The sequence below is a fragment of the Erinaceus europaeus genome, chromosome 17 (genome assembly GCF_950295315.1).
Source record: "Erinaceus europaeus chromosome 17, mEriEur2.1, whole genome shotgun sequence".
Lineage (NCBI taxonomy): Eukaryota > Metazoa > Chordata > Mammalia > Eulipotyphla > Erinaceidae > Erinaceus > Erinaceus europaeus.
The window spans coordinates 65,009,522-65,025,414 of NC_080178.1; the positions used below are offsets into that span (position 1 = coordinate 65,009,522).

The 15,893-nt window shown below is 49.4% G+C and overlaps 2 protein-coding genes across 19 annotated transcripts in view; one reads left to right on the plus strand and one right to left on the minus strand.

Moving 5' to 3' along the window:
* Positions 1-442, minus strand: part of NUP98 (nucleoporin 98 and 96 precursor) — a 106,050-nt gene extending 105,608 nt beyond the window's left edge. Inside the window, exon 1 of the mRNA XM_007527507.3 lies at positions 107-442. The gene's annotated coding sequence lies outside the window, so the exon portion shown is untranslated. The remainder of the gene's footprint in view (positions 1-106) is intronic.
* A 106-nt stretch (positions 443-548) lies between these two features.
* The window catches only part of PGAP2 (post-GPI attachment to proteins 2), a 33,159-nt gene continuing 17,814 nt past the window's right edge, over positions 549-15,893 (plus strand). For 2 of the 18 annotated variants that reach the window (XM_060176920.1, XM_060176922.1), the window contains exons 1-3: positions 549-698; positions 7,276-7,431; positions 14,783-14,957. In XM_060176920.1, coding sequence (XP_060032903.1) covers positions 14,824-14,957 — 134 coding nt within the window. In that variant the 5' untranslated portion in view covers positions 549-698; positions 7,276-7,431; positions 14,783-14,823. The other 16 variants (XM_016190178.2, XM_016190179.2, XM_060176916.1 and 13 more) reach the window with 15 other exon arrangements.

The window sequence follows — 15,893 nt, forward strand, 5'->3', positions numbered from 1 at the left end:
TTCCGGCGCCGAGAAGGCCTCGGACGCCCCGCTCCCTCGCCCGCCCTGGATGGAGGAGGAGCCTACCGCCCCCGCCGCCGCCCCGCCGCCCCGCTGCCCGACTTACCGCGCCGCGGTGGGGGAAGGGAAGTGTCAGAATCGAGGGCCCGGGCCCGCCCGCCACACGCCGCTCAGAGAGCAGCGCGCGGCCGCCACGAAACCGTCGCCGCTGCCGCTGCCGCCGCCGCCGCTGCAGCAGCCGCTACCGACCGCAGCTTCGGGCGCAGCGCGCACAGGGCCCGACTGCGTCACACGCCGCCCGCCGTCACAGGCTCGCACCGGGGCTCCGCCTTCGCTGCCTGGGCATTGGCGGACGTCGCCGCCACTCCAGGCCCGCCCTGCTAGTCATTGGGCAGCCAGTCTTTTGAAACCGAACGTGAGGGGCCGTCGTCGGGAGAAGGGGAGAAGGGGAAGAGGAGGAGTTGGGGAAAGGAAAGGGGAGAGGCGACGGGAGGGACGTGGAGTCCCGCCCCTCACCGCGGCAGTTGGCTGAGACAGAGTCGTGACGTCACACAAGGCCTCTCGAAGGGGGTCGGTGACTGGCTGCCGTGGGAGACGAGCGGTGACGCTCCTAGCAGGCTCCGCCCCCTTCCTTGGCGGGGAGAGACGCTGGCTGCTGAAGCTCGGGCCAATCAGAGGGGAGGCTGCGGGATGGCATGGTAACTATTCTACCCTTTCCCGGCCCGGGTCCGCAGGCAGTGATGGGAAGGCATCCCCGCGGTCCTGCCCGCAGGACCCAGCCAGACCACCAGTAGGAGCTGGAGGGTCATTCTGGGTGTCCCTCTGTCCACCTGGAAGGCGGCTTTGGAGGCCCTAAAATCTGCCCTACTCTCCTGACCTCTTGCAAGCGCTGCACATGCTTTTCCTCAATGAATTCCTAGAATAAATAGACATAATGAGCAGTAGAGATGTCCTAAGGGATTGGTCCAAAGTACGATCTTGAAACAGTTTTCCCATCTACATTTTTAAAAGCCTGTTTGGGGGGCTAGGGAGATCCGCAGCAGTTAAGCACAATATTTGCATGGGAAAGGTCCTAGGTTTGGGGCGAGGAAGACAGCATAATAGTTATGAAAAAAACTTCCTTTCCTCTCTCCATTTCTCTCTCATATCCAACAACGATGACATCAATAACAACAATAACAACAACAATAAAACAAGGGCAACAAAAAAGGGAATAAATAAATATTTTTTAAAAAGGAAAAAAATAACAACACCCCCCAAAAAAAGATAGTCTTTTTTTGCCTCTGGGGTTATCATGGGGGCTCGGTGCCAGGACTACAAATCCACTGCTTCTGCTTCTGGTCGCCATTTTTTCCACTTTTATTGAATAGGGCAGAGGAAATTGAGAGAGGAGAGTGAGGTAGAGAGGGAGAGAGAAGGATAGACACCTACAGACCTGTTTCACTGCTTGTGGGGTGACCCCCTCCAGGTGAGGAACCAGGGGATCCTTATGCATTTTGGTAATTTGTGCGCTTAACCCAGTGTGCCACCATCCAGTCTCCCCCCCCCCCCAGCAACCACCACCAAAAATAAAGACTATTTTTTATTACTGAAGAGCTCCTTACTACACATTTGTGGAGATTTCCCAGGGAGTTGTGCTAAAACTCAAGGGCAACCTTCTGTTACAAACTTTTTACTTTGTATCCAACTATTTACTTGCCTATTTCTATGTCTGAGATCTCAGAGTGCTGAGCTTAACTTGGTGTTCCTTCTGACTAGGCCAGAACAGAAACCTGATACTACAAGGAAGATTGAGAATGTTCTAGAAACTATACCTAGTGATTAAGAGGTCCATTTAGGACATGAGGAATTGTATTCGGAGTATTCAGTCTGTGGCTCCACCACCATCTCCTCCTGGGACATCAATATAAAATTCAAATGGGCTCTGCCAGAACTTGAGTTAATTTAAAAACAGTCTAAGTTAGAGAAATATGTGACTAAGTTGCCAAAAACTGGCTGATAGTAATTATGAAATAAAAATGGTGAGGGGTGGGCTGGGGAGACAGCATAATGGCTATGCAGCTTTCCTGTCTGAAGCTCAGAGGGCTCAGGTTCAGTCCTAAACTCTACCATAAACCAGAACTGAACAGTGCACTGGTCTCTCTCTCTCTTTCATTAAAAATAAATACTGGGGAGTGGGGAGAGGAAGAGAGACACCTGCAGACCTGCTTCACTGCCTGTGAAGCTACTCCCCTGCAGGTGGGGAGCCGGGGGTTTGAACGGGGATCCTTAGGCCAGTCCCTGTGCTTTGCGCCACTTGCACTTAACCCACTGTGCTACCCGCCCAACTCCCCTACATTTTTTTAAACATTATTATTTATTTATGGGATAGAGACAACCAGAAATTGAAAGGAAGGGAGAGGGAGAGAGACAGAGAGACACCTGCAAACCTGCTTCACCATTCACATAGCTTTCCCCCTGCAGCTGGGAACTGGGGACTCAAACCTGCATTGTAAGACGTGCATTCAATCAGGTGCACCACCACCCGGCCCCTAAAATAAATGTTTTTAATTATTCATTTATGAGAAAGAACCAGACTATCACTCTGGCACATTTAGTGGTAGGAATTGAACTTGAGACCGTATCTGAGAGTTCAATGTGCCAACTCCCAGGCTAATTGTTGTAGTATTATTGTTGTTATTGATGTCATTATTGTTGGATAGGACAGAGAGAAATGGAGAGAGGAGGGGAAGACAGAGAGGGGCAGAGAAAGATAGACACCTGCAGACCTGCTTCACCGCCCGTGAAGCGACTCCCCTGCAGGTGGGGAGCCAGGGGCTCAAACAGGGATCCTTACGCCAGTCTTTGCGCTTTGCTCCACGTGCACTTAACCTGCTGTGCTACCGCCCAACTCCCAAATCTTTTTTAAAAAAATTATTTATTTATTCTCTCTTGTTGCCCTTGTTGTTTTATTGTTTTAGTTATTTTTTTAAAGATTTTATTTATTAATGAGAAAGATAGGAGGAGAGAGAAAGAACCAGATATCACTCTGGCACGTGTGCTGCCGGGGATCGAACTCAGGACCTCCTGCTTGAGAGTCTGATGCTTTATCACTGCACCACCTCCCGGACCACTGTTTTAGTTATTGTTGTTGGATAGGACAGAGAGAAATGGAGAGAGAGAAGGGGAAGACAGAGACGGGGAGAGAAAGACAAGACACCTGCAGACCTGCTTCACCGCCTGTGAAGCGACTCCCCTGCGGTGGGGAGCCGGGGGCTTGAACTGGGATCTTACGCCTGTCCTTGTGCTTTGCACCACGTGCGCTTAACTTCACAAGCGAGGAAGCAGGTCTGCACGTGTCTATATTTGTGTCCCCCTGTCTGTCTTCCCCTCCTTTCTCGATTTCTCTCTATCCTATCCAACAACAACGATGGCGACAACAGCAACAAAATGTAAAAAATGGCCGCCAGGAGCAGTGGGTTCGTAGTGCAGGCACAGAGCCCCAGCGATAACCCTGGAGGCAAAAAAGAAAGAAAAAAAGATAGATAGATAGATAGAAAGAAAGAAAGAAGAGACAAAACTAGAGCATCACTGGCACATACAATGCCTTCAAGTCCACCTTCCAGACCACACACAAAGTGATACCTAAGAATGGCCTCTGCTCAGCACTCTAGTAGTCACGTGACCAGAAGACTCATTCTCAGAGAGTTTTGCCCGAGTAATGACTGCTTTAGGGCTCAAAGGTCCCTAGATCCATATACTCTTATTCTACCTCATTTTCCTAATATACCTCCCACCCACACATTCTCATCTTCCTCTCTCTCTCTCTCTTGTTTCCTCCTTCCCCTCCAGAGCCAAGCAGTTTGGTGTGTGTTTATTAAACTGCAAGGCTTCACCCTTTCGTAGACAGAAGGTGCACAGAGTACAAGTCAGCACTCTGTGCCGGCAAAGAAAGAGCGAAGTCCAGCTTTGTCCTGGCTGCTGCCAATGTCAGTCTCTCACAGACATGCCCTGAGAACTCTCTGCAGCTGTAAAGGACTGGTGTGCAGAGAGGAGACAAACTAGACTCCTGGAAGAGCCAGAGATTTCTTTGCAAACAGTGGTGCTCTTGATAGATCCGTGGTGCCCCAGAAAAAGCAGCAAGAGGGGATGAGTCTGGCAGTAGTGCAGCGAGTTATGCGTACATGGCGTGTGAAGCGCCAGGACCGGCCTAAGGATCCCGGTTCGAGCCTCCTGCAGGGGGATGAAGGAGGTCTGCAAGTGTCTGTCTTTCTGTCCCCCTCTCTGTCTTCCCCTCCTCTCTCCACTTCTCTCTGTCCTATCCAACAATAAGGACATCAATAACAACAATAAAAACAAAAGGGAAAAAAAATATCCTCCAGGAGCAATGGGGTGCAGGCACCGAGCCCTAGAAGCAAAAAAAAAAAAAAAAGTTTTAGGGAGTCGAGCTGTAGCGCAGCAGGTTAAGCGCACATGACACAAAGCTCAAGGACCCACGTAAGAATTCCGGTTGGGGGGGGGGGGGGGGGGTCGGGCGGTGGCGCAGTGGGTTAAGCGCACGTGGCGCAAAGCGCAGGGATCGGCGTAAGGATCCCGGTTCGAGCCCCCGGCTCCCCACCTGCAGGGGAGTCACTTCATGGGCGGTGAAGCAGGTCTGCAGGTGTCTATCTTTCTCTCCCCTTCTCTGTCTTCCCCTCCTCTCTCCATTTCTCTCTGTCCTATCCAACAACAAAGCAACGTCAACAATGGCAATAATAACCGCAAGGAGGCTGCAACAACTAGGGCAACAAAAAGGGGGAAAAATGGCCTCCAAGGAGCGGTGGATTCATGGTGCAGGCACCGAGCCCAGTAATAACCCTGGAGGAAAAAAAAAAAAAAAGAATTCCGGTTTGAGCCCCTGGCTCCCCACCTGCAGGGAAGTCACTTAACAGGCAGTGAAGCAGGTCTGCAGGTGTCTATCTTTCTCTGCTCCTCTCTGTCTTCCCCTCCTCTCTCCATTTCTCTCTGTCCTATCCAACAATGACGACTTCAATAACAACAATAATAATAACTACAACAATAAAAAACAAGGGCAACAAAAGGGAATAAATAAATAGATATAAAAATACTTAATGAAATCCCATAACAAATATATATATATATATATATTACATCCCATGGGCTGGCAAAATAGTTCATTCGGATATGTGCTGCTTTGCCATGTATTTGACCCAGGATCAATAATAGTCCCCACTGCGGGAGTCGGGCTGTAGTGCAGCGGGTTAAGCGCAGGTGGCGCAAAGCACTGCATTGAGGAAGCCTCTACAGTGGTCTCTCTCATTCTCCCTTTGCCGCTCTCCCTCTTTGTCTCTGTCTTAAAAATTAAAGATAGAAGAAAAAAATAAAAAATAAAAAATAAAAAAAAAAATAAAAAAAAAATAAAAAAAAAAAAATAAAAAAAAAAAAATTAAAGATAGATTAAGTGCACGTGGTGTGAAGCACAAGGACCAGCATAAGGATCTCGGTTCGAGCCCCCAGCTCCCCACCTGCAGGAGGGGTCGTTTCACAGACAGTGAAGCAGATCTGCAGGTGTCTATCTTTCTCTCCCCATCTGTGTTCCTTTCCTCTCTCCATTTCTCTCTGTCCTATCTAACGATGACGAGGACATCAACAACAATAATACAACAACAATAAAAAAGAACAAGAGCAACAAAAGGGAAAAATAAATATAAATAAATATTTTTTAAATTAAAGATAATTGTCAGGGAGGTGGTCCAGTGGATTAAGAATTGGACTCTCAAACATGAGATTCTGAGTTCAATCCCCGGGTGCACATGTACGAGAATGATGTCTGATTTTTTCTCTCTCTCCTCCTATCTTACTCATTAATAAACACATAAAATCTTTTTTTAAAAAAATAAAGATAGGGCGGAGGGTAGATAGCATAATGGTTATGTAAACAGACTCTCATGCCTGAGGCTCCAAAGTCCCAGGTTCAGTCCCTCACACTGCCATAAGCCAGAGCTGAACAGAGCTCTGGTTAAAAAAAAAAAAGCTTTAAAATAAAAAATAAAGATAATAGGAGGCCAGTCTGTGGTGCACCTTGTTGAGCACACACGTTACCAAGGACCAAGATTTAAGCTGCTGTTCCCCACCACAGATGAACAGGCTTGAAAGTAGTTCTATCTCTCCTTTTTTTTTTTTTTTTGCCTCCAGGGTTATTGCTGGGTCTCAGTGTCTGCACTACATATCCACTGCTCCTGGAGGCTATTTTCCCCATTTTGTTGTAGCCCTTATTGTTGTTATTGTTGTTATAGCTATTGTTGTTGTTGGATAGGACAGAGAGAGGAGGGGAAGACGGAGTGGGGAGAGAAAGAAAGACACCTACAGACCTGCTTCACCACTTGTGAAGCGGCTCCCCACCTGCGGGATTTAAAATTTTTTTTTTAATTTATTTATTCCCTTTGTTGCCCTTGTTGTTTTATTGTTGTAGTTATTATTGTTGTTGTCATTGTTGGATAGGACAGAGAGAAATGGAGAGAGGAAGGGAAGACAGAGAGGAGGAGAGAAAGATAGACACCTGCAGACCTACTTCACCGCCTGTGAAGCGACTCCCCTGCAGGTGGGGAGCCGGGGCTCGAACCGGGATCCTTATGCCGGTCCTGCTTTGCGCCACCTGCGCTTAACCCACTACGCTACAGCCCGACTCCCTAGGGATTTAAAAATTTTTTAAAAATTTTTTAATGTTTATTTTCCCTTTTGCTGCCCTTGTTGTGGTTATTGATGTCATTGTTGTTGGATAGGACAGAGAGAAATGGAGAGAGGAGGGGAAGACAGAGAAGGGGAGAGAAAGACAGACACCTGCAAGACCTGCTTCACCGCCTGTGAAGCAACTCCCCTGCAGGTGGGGAGCCAGGGCTCGAACTGGGATCCTTACGCTGGTTTGGCCTTGTCTCTCCTTTTCTACCTCCTCCTCGCCTCTCAATTTATCTTTGTCCTATAAAATTAAAAAAAAATGTAAAAAATGATTGCTGGGAGTGGTGGATTCCTAGATTTGTCACTAAGTTCCAGTGATAACCCTAGAGGAAATAATAATAATAATAATAATAATAATAATAATAATTTAAAAACAGTGGTAAAAATTACAGCCCATATTCAGTTCCCCTCTTCTCTCTCCATCATGCTACTGGAAGTGGGAACATGCTTATAAACCCTTTGGGTCCCACAGCCAGGAGTGGCCAATGTTTGTGTGTGGGTAAGGGAGGAGGGTAAGAGCTGTCATGTGGTTAAAACTGAAAACTGATGGTGCTGTTCCAGGCACAGGCCTCTGTGAGTGATGTCCGAGCAGCAGAAAACCAGGCAGGAGGGCAGGAGCCACTGGGAGGCTTCAAGTGTGGCAACAGCAGCAGCTGCAGCTCCTTGGACAGAGGACAGATGCCAAGTCGGCAAGCACTGAGTGCCAACTGGATGAAGGCAAGGCTGGCTGCTTAAACACTTGTTTGACTTCTTTTACTGTTAAAGAATATTTTCCCAGGGCCATGTGATGGTGCACCTGATTGAACGCACACATGACAGTGCAAAAGGACCCAGGTGCAAGCCCCTGCTCTTCCCTAACTGCAAGGGGAAATCTTCATGAACAGTGAAGCACGTCTGCAGCGCTCTCTCCATGTTGTTGTTGTTTTTAAATGTAAGTTTTCTTTCTTTTTTAAATTTTTTTTATTATCTTTATTTGCTTATTGGATAGAGACAGCCAGAAATTGAGAGGATGGGGGAGAGAGAGGGAGAGAGAGAGAGACACCTGCAGCACTGCTTCACCTCTCGTGAAGCTTTCCCCCTGCAGTTAGGGGCTGGAGACTCGAACTCAGGTCCTTGTGCACTGTAATATGTGCACTCAACCAGGTGAACCACCACCCGGCCCCTGTTTTTTTTTTTTTTTTTTTTAACCAAAGCACTGCTCAGCTCTGGCTTATGGTGATACAGGGGATGGAAGTCCGGAGCCTCAAGCATGCGAGTCTCTTTGCATAACCATCATGCTATCTACCCTGCCCTCTCTCTCCCTATCTCCTTCTCTCTCAATTTCTGTCTCTATTCATAATAAATAAATACATACATAAAATAAAGGATATTTCCCATCACATTTAGTTTACCAGATTGTTGACAGGATCAAGTAAAAGATGTACATAACAGCCTGGAAGGTACAGTGGTGGGTACAGTGCTGGCATTGCAAGCATGAAGTCCTGAGTTCAATCCCTGCTACCTCATGTGTGCTAGAGCAATATTATGGGCTCTCTCTCTCTCTCTCTCTCTCTCTTTCTCTCTTGTGTACACATGCTTCTCGTAAAATGGAGCCTTTTCATTGTATGTATTTTAAAAATCTATTTATTATTGGATAGAGGCAGAAATTGAGAGGGGAGGGGGAGATAGAGAGAGAAGGTGAAAAACAGATGCCTGCAGTCCTGCTTTACCACTTGTGAAGCTTGCCCCCTGCAGGTGGGGACCAGGGGCTTGAACTTGAGTCCTTATTTAATGTACTGTGTGTGCTTAACCAGGGCACCACTGCCTGGTCCCTTAAAATTGAGCCTTTTCAAAATGAGAATGTTCAGGGGGTCAGGAGATGACTCATTCAACTCAGTGGAGTTCACACACTTTGCCAGGTGTGAGGACCAAGTTTTGAGCCCCCACTACCATACAGGAACAACATGTAAAGGGAAGTTTCATAAGCTATGGAACAGTTCTGTTGTGTCTCTCCTCCTGTCTTGTCTGTCTTTCACCTGCTACCTTATTTATTTATATATTTTGCCTTCAGGGTTATCTGGGACTCAGTGCCGGCACTACAAATCCACTGCTCCTGGTAGGTATTTTCCCCCCTATTTATTAAAATAGGATAGGACAGAAAGAAATTGAGGGGTGTGGGGGGGGGAGAAGGAGAGAGTGGGGCTGGGTAGTGGTGCACCAGGTTAAGCACACATAGTACAAAGTGTAAGGACCGCACACATGAAAGTTGTTTTCACATTATGCTGTCTTCCAACTTGTGCATGTTTTTTTCATGCGATAACTAGAGACTAGAGCCTGGGTCTTTGAGCATGGTAACGTGGCTACTCTACCAGGTGAACTATATCCTGGCCCCATGGAAGTAGTTTTTAGGATAAGACTTGGGTTCCCTGAGATCCCTCTGGGTCTCCTGACCTTACCCAGTCCAGGACTTGCCGCAGATTGAGAGAATGAACAAGAATGAATGCATACAAAAAGAACTCTGGCAAGTGATCAGACCTGAGCCTCTTTCCCATCTGAAAGTAATTATAGCTAGCCCGTGAGATGAACAGTGCATAGTGATTAATAGAATGAACAGAGGTGCTGACTGAGAATCCTGGTTCTGGGGCAGGGGAAATAGTGTAATGACTATATATAAAGACTTTCATGCTTCAGGCTCTGAAGTCCCAGATTCAATCCCTCACACCATCATAAGCCAGAGTTGTGCAGTGTTCTAGGGGGGAAAAGAAAAAAAAATTCTCGACAACAAGGGTAACAACAAGGGCAACAAAAATGGGAAAAATGGCCTCCAGGATCAGTGGATTTGTAGTGCAGGCACTGAGCCCCAGCAATAACCCTGGAGACAAAAAAAAAAAAAATTCTGACATTCACTAGTTATCTGAGCAGGGGGCTGGGTGGTGATGCACCTGGTTGAGCGCACACGTTACATACAGTACACAAGGGCCCGGCTTCGGGCTCCCGGTTCCCACCTGTAGGGGGAAAGCTTTGCGAGTGGTGAAGCAGGGCTGCAGGTATCTCTCTGTCTCTTTCCTTCTGTCTCCCTCTTCCCTCTCAATTTCTGGCTGTTTTTTAAAAAATTATCTGAGCAGGTATTTCTCATTCTTTCTTTCTTTCTTTCTTTATTTCCTTTTGTTGCCATTGTTATTTTTTTATTGTTGTAGTTATTATTGTTGTTGTTGTCCATGTCGTTGGATAGGACAGAGAGAAGTGGAGAGAGGAGGGAAGACAGAAAGGGGGACAGAAAGACACCTGCAGACCTGCTTCACCACCTATGAAGTGACTCCCCTGCAGATGGGGGGAGGGTCTCGAACCAGGATCCTTGTGCTTTGCGCCACCTGCGCTTAAGCTGCTGCACTACCACCCAGCTCCCTCATTCTCTCTCTTTATTTTTACCAGAGCATTGTTCAGGTCTGGTTTGTAGTGGTGTGGGGGATTGAACCTGGGACTTTATAGAGTCTCAGGCATGAAAGTCTCTTTGTGTAACCATTATGCTATCTACCCCCACCCACTCTTTTTCCTTTTGCCACCAGGTTGTCACTGTGGCTTGGTGCCAGCACTACGAGTCCACTACTACTGATCGCCAATTTTTTCCTTTTTTTTTTTTAATTTAAAAAAATAGTTATGTATTTATTCCCTTTTGTTGCCCTTGTTGTTTTATTGTTGTAAATATTATTATAGTTGTTGATGTCATCGTTGTTGGATAGGAAAGAGAGAAATGGAGAGAGGAAGGAAAGACAGAGAGAGGGAGAGAAAGATAGACACCTGCAGACCTGCTTCACCGCCTGTGAAGCGACTCCCCTGTGGGTGGGGAGCCAGGGGCTCAAACCCAGATCCTTACTCTGGTCCTTGCACTTTGCGCCACCTGTGCTTAACCCGCTGCGCTACCACTCGACTCCCTTTCTTTTTTTTAACTGGGTAGGACAGAGAGAAACTGAAAAGGGAGGGGAGATAGAGAGAGGAAGAAAAGATAGACATCTGCAGACGTGCTTCACCACTAGTGAAATGTCACCTCTGCAGATGGGGGAATAGAGGCTCGAAACTTGGTCCTTGTGCTTGTTAATATGTGTCACCACCCAGCCCCCTCTCTGTTTTCCATTGCCAAAACGAGGATATGAACAACGTGTACATTAAGTTTTTAATTCTATTTATTGTTGCCCTTGTTACCTTTTTATTGTTGTAGTTATTGATGTCGTTCGTTGTTAGATAGGACAGGGAGAAATGGAGAGAAGAGGGGAAGTCACAGACGGGGAGAGAAAGATAGACACCTGCAGACCTGCCTCACGACCTGTAAAGCGACTCTCCTGCAGGCGGGTTGGGGGGTAGGGGGCTCGAACCAAGACCCTTATGCGGGTCCTTGCGCTTTGTGCAATGTGCGCTTAACCCGCTGCACTACCGCCCGACTCCCACAATGTGTACATTTTAGTCACTTCTTGAGGACTAATTAGGGTAATATGAAAAGTGCTTGGGACACAGAGGGTGCTTAAACTTTGCTCATTATTGTTGTGAAGGATTTGAATGGTGGTGGCTTTTGGCTGCGGGAGGCGATGGTCAGTGGTTGCCCATCTGCCACTTGTGTTCTGACAGCGCCAGGCTGTGCTTGCAGGGAGGCTGACTGGTCCCTTCCTTCTCCTGTTAGGTCGGAAGATCTGTGGGACTGAGGCAAAAGTTCCCCTTTGTTTCTTTATGGCTCACTCAGGGTAGAATTCTGAAGATCAACACCCTTGGGGTGAGACCCAGGGGTTGGAGTGGCCCTCGGTGCGCTGTGTCGAAAGAGCCAGGGCGCCCTCTCCTGATGAAAGGCCGGAACAGCGCTGGCCCGGAGCTACCAGGGTGGGCCTCAGTACGCACTACCTGCAGGCAACTCTTTCCTTTATCCAATTACCCCCAACTGGCTCTGGAGAACAAAGTTTGGGGGCGCCAGCACTGGGGCAAAAACAAAATAAAGCAAGAAAACGGCGAGATTGGCAAATGCTGCTAGAATGGGGAGGGGGCAGGGCGGAGCAGAAGAGCCTAGAGTCAGGACACCAGAGCCCTGGAGATGATGAATCATTTCACATTCTTCCAACAGGTGATGGGACGCAGGTGAGAGGTAAGGTGACTAGCTGGCTTCTCAAACGTGGACAAACCCCTGTGTCCAGGGCCCTTCCGGTTCCCTCGGGATTGCGGGGGCTAGGGGGGCAGGTCCGGGCTGGAGGGGCCTCGCAGGAAGGGATGCGGAGGAAGGTACAGGCTATGGGGGTCCTGAGGGTCCCGGGCCGCGGAAGCCGGGAGGGGCTCGCATAAGATCTGGGCGCAGTTTCCTCCCCAAGTTCCGCCCTGAGCACGCCGGCCCCGCCCCCGCCGTTCCCGCTCGGACCCGCCTCCGGCCGCTAGCCCGGGGCCCGGGGCAGGGTTCCTTCGGGGACCCCCAGAGCCCCCCGCCCCCCGGGTCTGCGCCCCCGCGTCCCCCCCTCCTTAGTCGGCAGAGACTGGGTGAGTACGCGCGTGGCGGCGGTGCCAGATCGCTGGGCAGCCCGGCTGGGCAGTCCACGCGGTTCGGCCTCCAGGGGTGCTGGCCCCAAGCATGGGGGTCCCGGCGTGGTTGTTAGTGCTGAACTGATTCTTCCTCCTGGTCCCCTGAGAGGGCCTGGCGTGAGTTCTCTCGCTCTTCACTCCGCAGGGACTCCTAAGGGGGTGGTGAAGGGAGATTAAAGGTGTGAGGGGCCCTGGGACCCTCCCGATGGGTTTCAGACCCCAATCTTGTACTTATTAGCCTGTGGCCTTGAGCAAGTGTCTGTCAGTCCCTTTGCCCTAAGTTTCCTCTAAGGTGCAGAGCTCATAGATTCACAATGAGGATTTAGAAAGAAAAAAAAAGTGTATGAAGTGCTACACCCAGTATACAGTTAACACCCACTGAGTATGGAGTGGACTGGAAGCCGAACACTGTAGGTCTCTTGGAAGGAAGGAAAGGAGGGAGGTAAAGATTACTCCTAAAAATCAGTTTTCAGCTAAGAAGTGTATGTAAGAAGTGAAAACTGTCCGGGCCTGAATATTGCCCTTCAGTTTGCTTTCTTTCCTGAGATCTGGAGGAATTAAATGACCAAGTTGGAATCGACCTTAGAAACAACCAAACTGCATGATCCTAGTGTTGCACAATGGTGGAAAAGGGCCCAGAGAGGTCAGGTGACTTGCTCAAGGTCACACAGCAAATGGGAAGGCTGATAATACCTCTAAGAAGTGGAGCAAACCTATTCCTTCAAGTTCCTTAACACCTTCCCCCTTTGGCTTGGCCACTTCCTCTTCATCCCTAGAGCTTTTTAGGAGACCCTAGTGGTTCTTGAGGGGTTGGGAGTAATTGGCTTCTGGGAGGGATGATGCAGGAGGTGAGTTATTGTAGCCCCACGCCATCTCTGGGTTTGGGCTGGGTGCATCAAGGCCTTCCTTGCTAGGCTCTGGAGAGAGTTTTTGCCCGTTTGGGAATGTGTTTGTTTTGGGAAGGTCATCAGAGCTACTTCCAATTCACTGGGAGACACCTCTCCCTCCCAAAGAGAGAAGGAAATGTGGATGGTTGGGGCAGGTGCCGTCACCTGACAGAAATGTGGGTGAGGAACGTAGGTGAGCATGTAAAGGCCCATTTTCCTGGCTAGCTCTTGACAGCCAGGAGCCCTGTCTCCCTGAGGCTGCAGTCCTTCCTGAGGGTGGGGCCTGAAGAGCTGGGACTTGATCTGACTGGCTGGAGAGTCCAGAAGGACTGGTTCTTATATGTCTTTGGAGTCAGCCCTAGTTTTGGCCACAGGAAGCCTAAGTACCAAGAACAGCTTTTCCTCAAGCCTAGCATATATGGCTCTGAGGGAAGGCCATTCTTACTTTGAAATATATATATTAGAGAGAGGGACACCCCACAGCACCAAAACTTCCTCCAGTGCAGTGGAGGCTGTGCTAAAACCTTGCTTTGGGTCACATACATCCCAAAGCAAGACACTATCCAAGGGAGCTATTTTGCTGGCCCCGGAATGGCCTTTCTTTCTCTCTGTCTTTGTTTCTGTTTTTTTTTTTTTTCATTTGTTTGTTTTACAGTGGGGATGGGACTAACTCATCCAGTAAGGCCATGGTCTTCACCTGTAATGCTTGGGGCTCTGGCCTCAAGAGGAAAAGATCAGGGAAGGCCCGGGTGCAATGTATGACCCTATAAACCCTCAGCGCCCTACTGCCTGCTCTGCCTCTGTTAACCATGTAATGCTGGACAGGAGCTTCTCTTGCGGGATGTGTCCCTAGAACTGAGGGCTGCTGGGCCGGGATCCTGAAGTATACTCAGCTATTCTGCCTCTCCTGGGCTTCAGTACCGCTGTGTGCCCTGAGAGCCGCAGTCCATGGGCACCTTCACCCAGTTTCTGGGAGGGACTGCATAGGTCCCTGGCCTCTGGGAAGCTTCCAGAAGCTGACCAGGCACCTCTCTCCAGCAAACAGCATGTCCAGGCTAGCAGCAGGCCTGATTCCGCAAAGCCTTTTAGCCTCAGAGCACGTGGGGCTGCCGGCAGGGATGAGTAGGGCTCAAGATTGTCTGGGCTTCCATGGACTTCCATGGAATCAATCCATACTGCTGGGGACTGTGGCACATGTCCACAGGGCTCAGGAAGCCTAGGAAGAGACTGTAGGTGAAGAGGGACCCCCACAGGTGGGTGAGGCACTAAGAGCTGGTGGGCAGCCTGGAGCCTCGGCAGCCCAGGGGAGGAGGTGGACCATTCAGCTCACCTGGGAGTTTTCTGATTAACTCCTGTAACTAGAGAGACAAGTTAAGCTCTGCACCCATAGTCTGGGCCCGTCAGGACAAGTGTAGGCAGGCCTGGGGTCCTAGTGTCTTGGGCTTCACTGGAGCATGGGTTTGGAAACTGAGAGTGACTGTTCTCATGGGGCACAGGGTTTGTCTTTGCCCAGGGCAGAAGCTGTCTGAGCTTAGGGTGAGGTGGCTTCCTTCTCAGACATTTGAGCTTAGGACTGAAAGAAGGGACTAGCTTTGCCACTGAGTCCCAGGCTGGCTGCTGAGGGCCCTGACTTCTTGCCATTCCCTCCCCAGGTCTGACAAGATGTACCAGGTCCCACTGCCACTGGACCGGGATGGGACCTTGGTCCGGCTCCGCTTCACTCTGGTGGCCCTGGTTACGGTCTGCTGTCCACTTGTCGCCTTCCTCTTCTGCATCCTCTGGTCCCTGCTCTTCCACTTCAAGGAGACGACGGCCACACACTGTGGGGTAGGGCTTGGGGGGCACTGATGCCTCTGATTCAGTTGGAGCCCTTTTTTGGGTTCTGATTTTTTTTGTTACACAGCATCAACCAGCTCTCCAGCAGGGTTCATCAAACTTAGGAACTACTGGGGAAGTGCCTGCAAATTGAGGTCTAAAAAAAATTCACAGCACAACAAGGGCAACAAAAGGGAATAAATAAATAAATAAATATTAGGGAAAAAAGTCTTAAAAAATTCACCTGGGGGTAGCTAGGAGCTGTGGTTCTTAGAGTTGGGCAACCCCGAAACACAGAACCCAGCACTTACTTCACAAGGGGTGGACTCAGGAGCCCCCAGATGGGGTCTTTCTAAGGGGCTGGATTGAAAGAGCAGGACGTGCTGGGCCACTTTGGGTGTCACTGTGGTGTTGTGACTGTCTCTGCAGCAATGCTTACGTGTGTGTGTGACCGTGAGGGACGTAACTGTATGTGATGGTTGTGAGTGGGATGTGTGTGACAGAGACTGTCTCTGTGCCTGTTTGGACGGAGACTTGATTATGTGTGTTGTGGGCTGAGTTCCAAGCAGAGGGTGAGAGGCAGAGGGGAAGAGTGACAGAGAAGGAGAGACAGCATAGCATTACTCTGTTGCTTTTGAGGCTTTTCCTTTGCATGGTGCCCCCATGTGGTGGTTGGGGACTTAAACCTGGGTCCTTGTGTATGGTAAAGAGTGCATTGTACTGGGTGAGCCACCTCCCCGCCTCCAGTCAGCAAGCTTTTAGTGTGCGTAGGCTTGCTTTGTGGTGAATCTCCAACCTTGGCCCTGGCTTAGAGAGTCTTAGAGCTCCTCTTTCCTCCTGGATTTAAGGAAGCCCACAGAGCTGGGAGGGCAGAATTGGGGGGGGGGGGTGCCACCGTCTTCTACTCTTTGGTGCACAGCTCCAGTTCCTCAGGCAGTCCTCACAGGA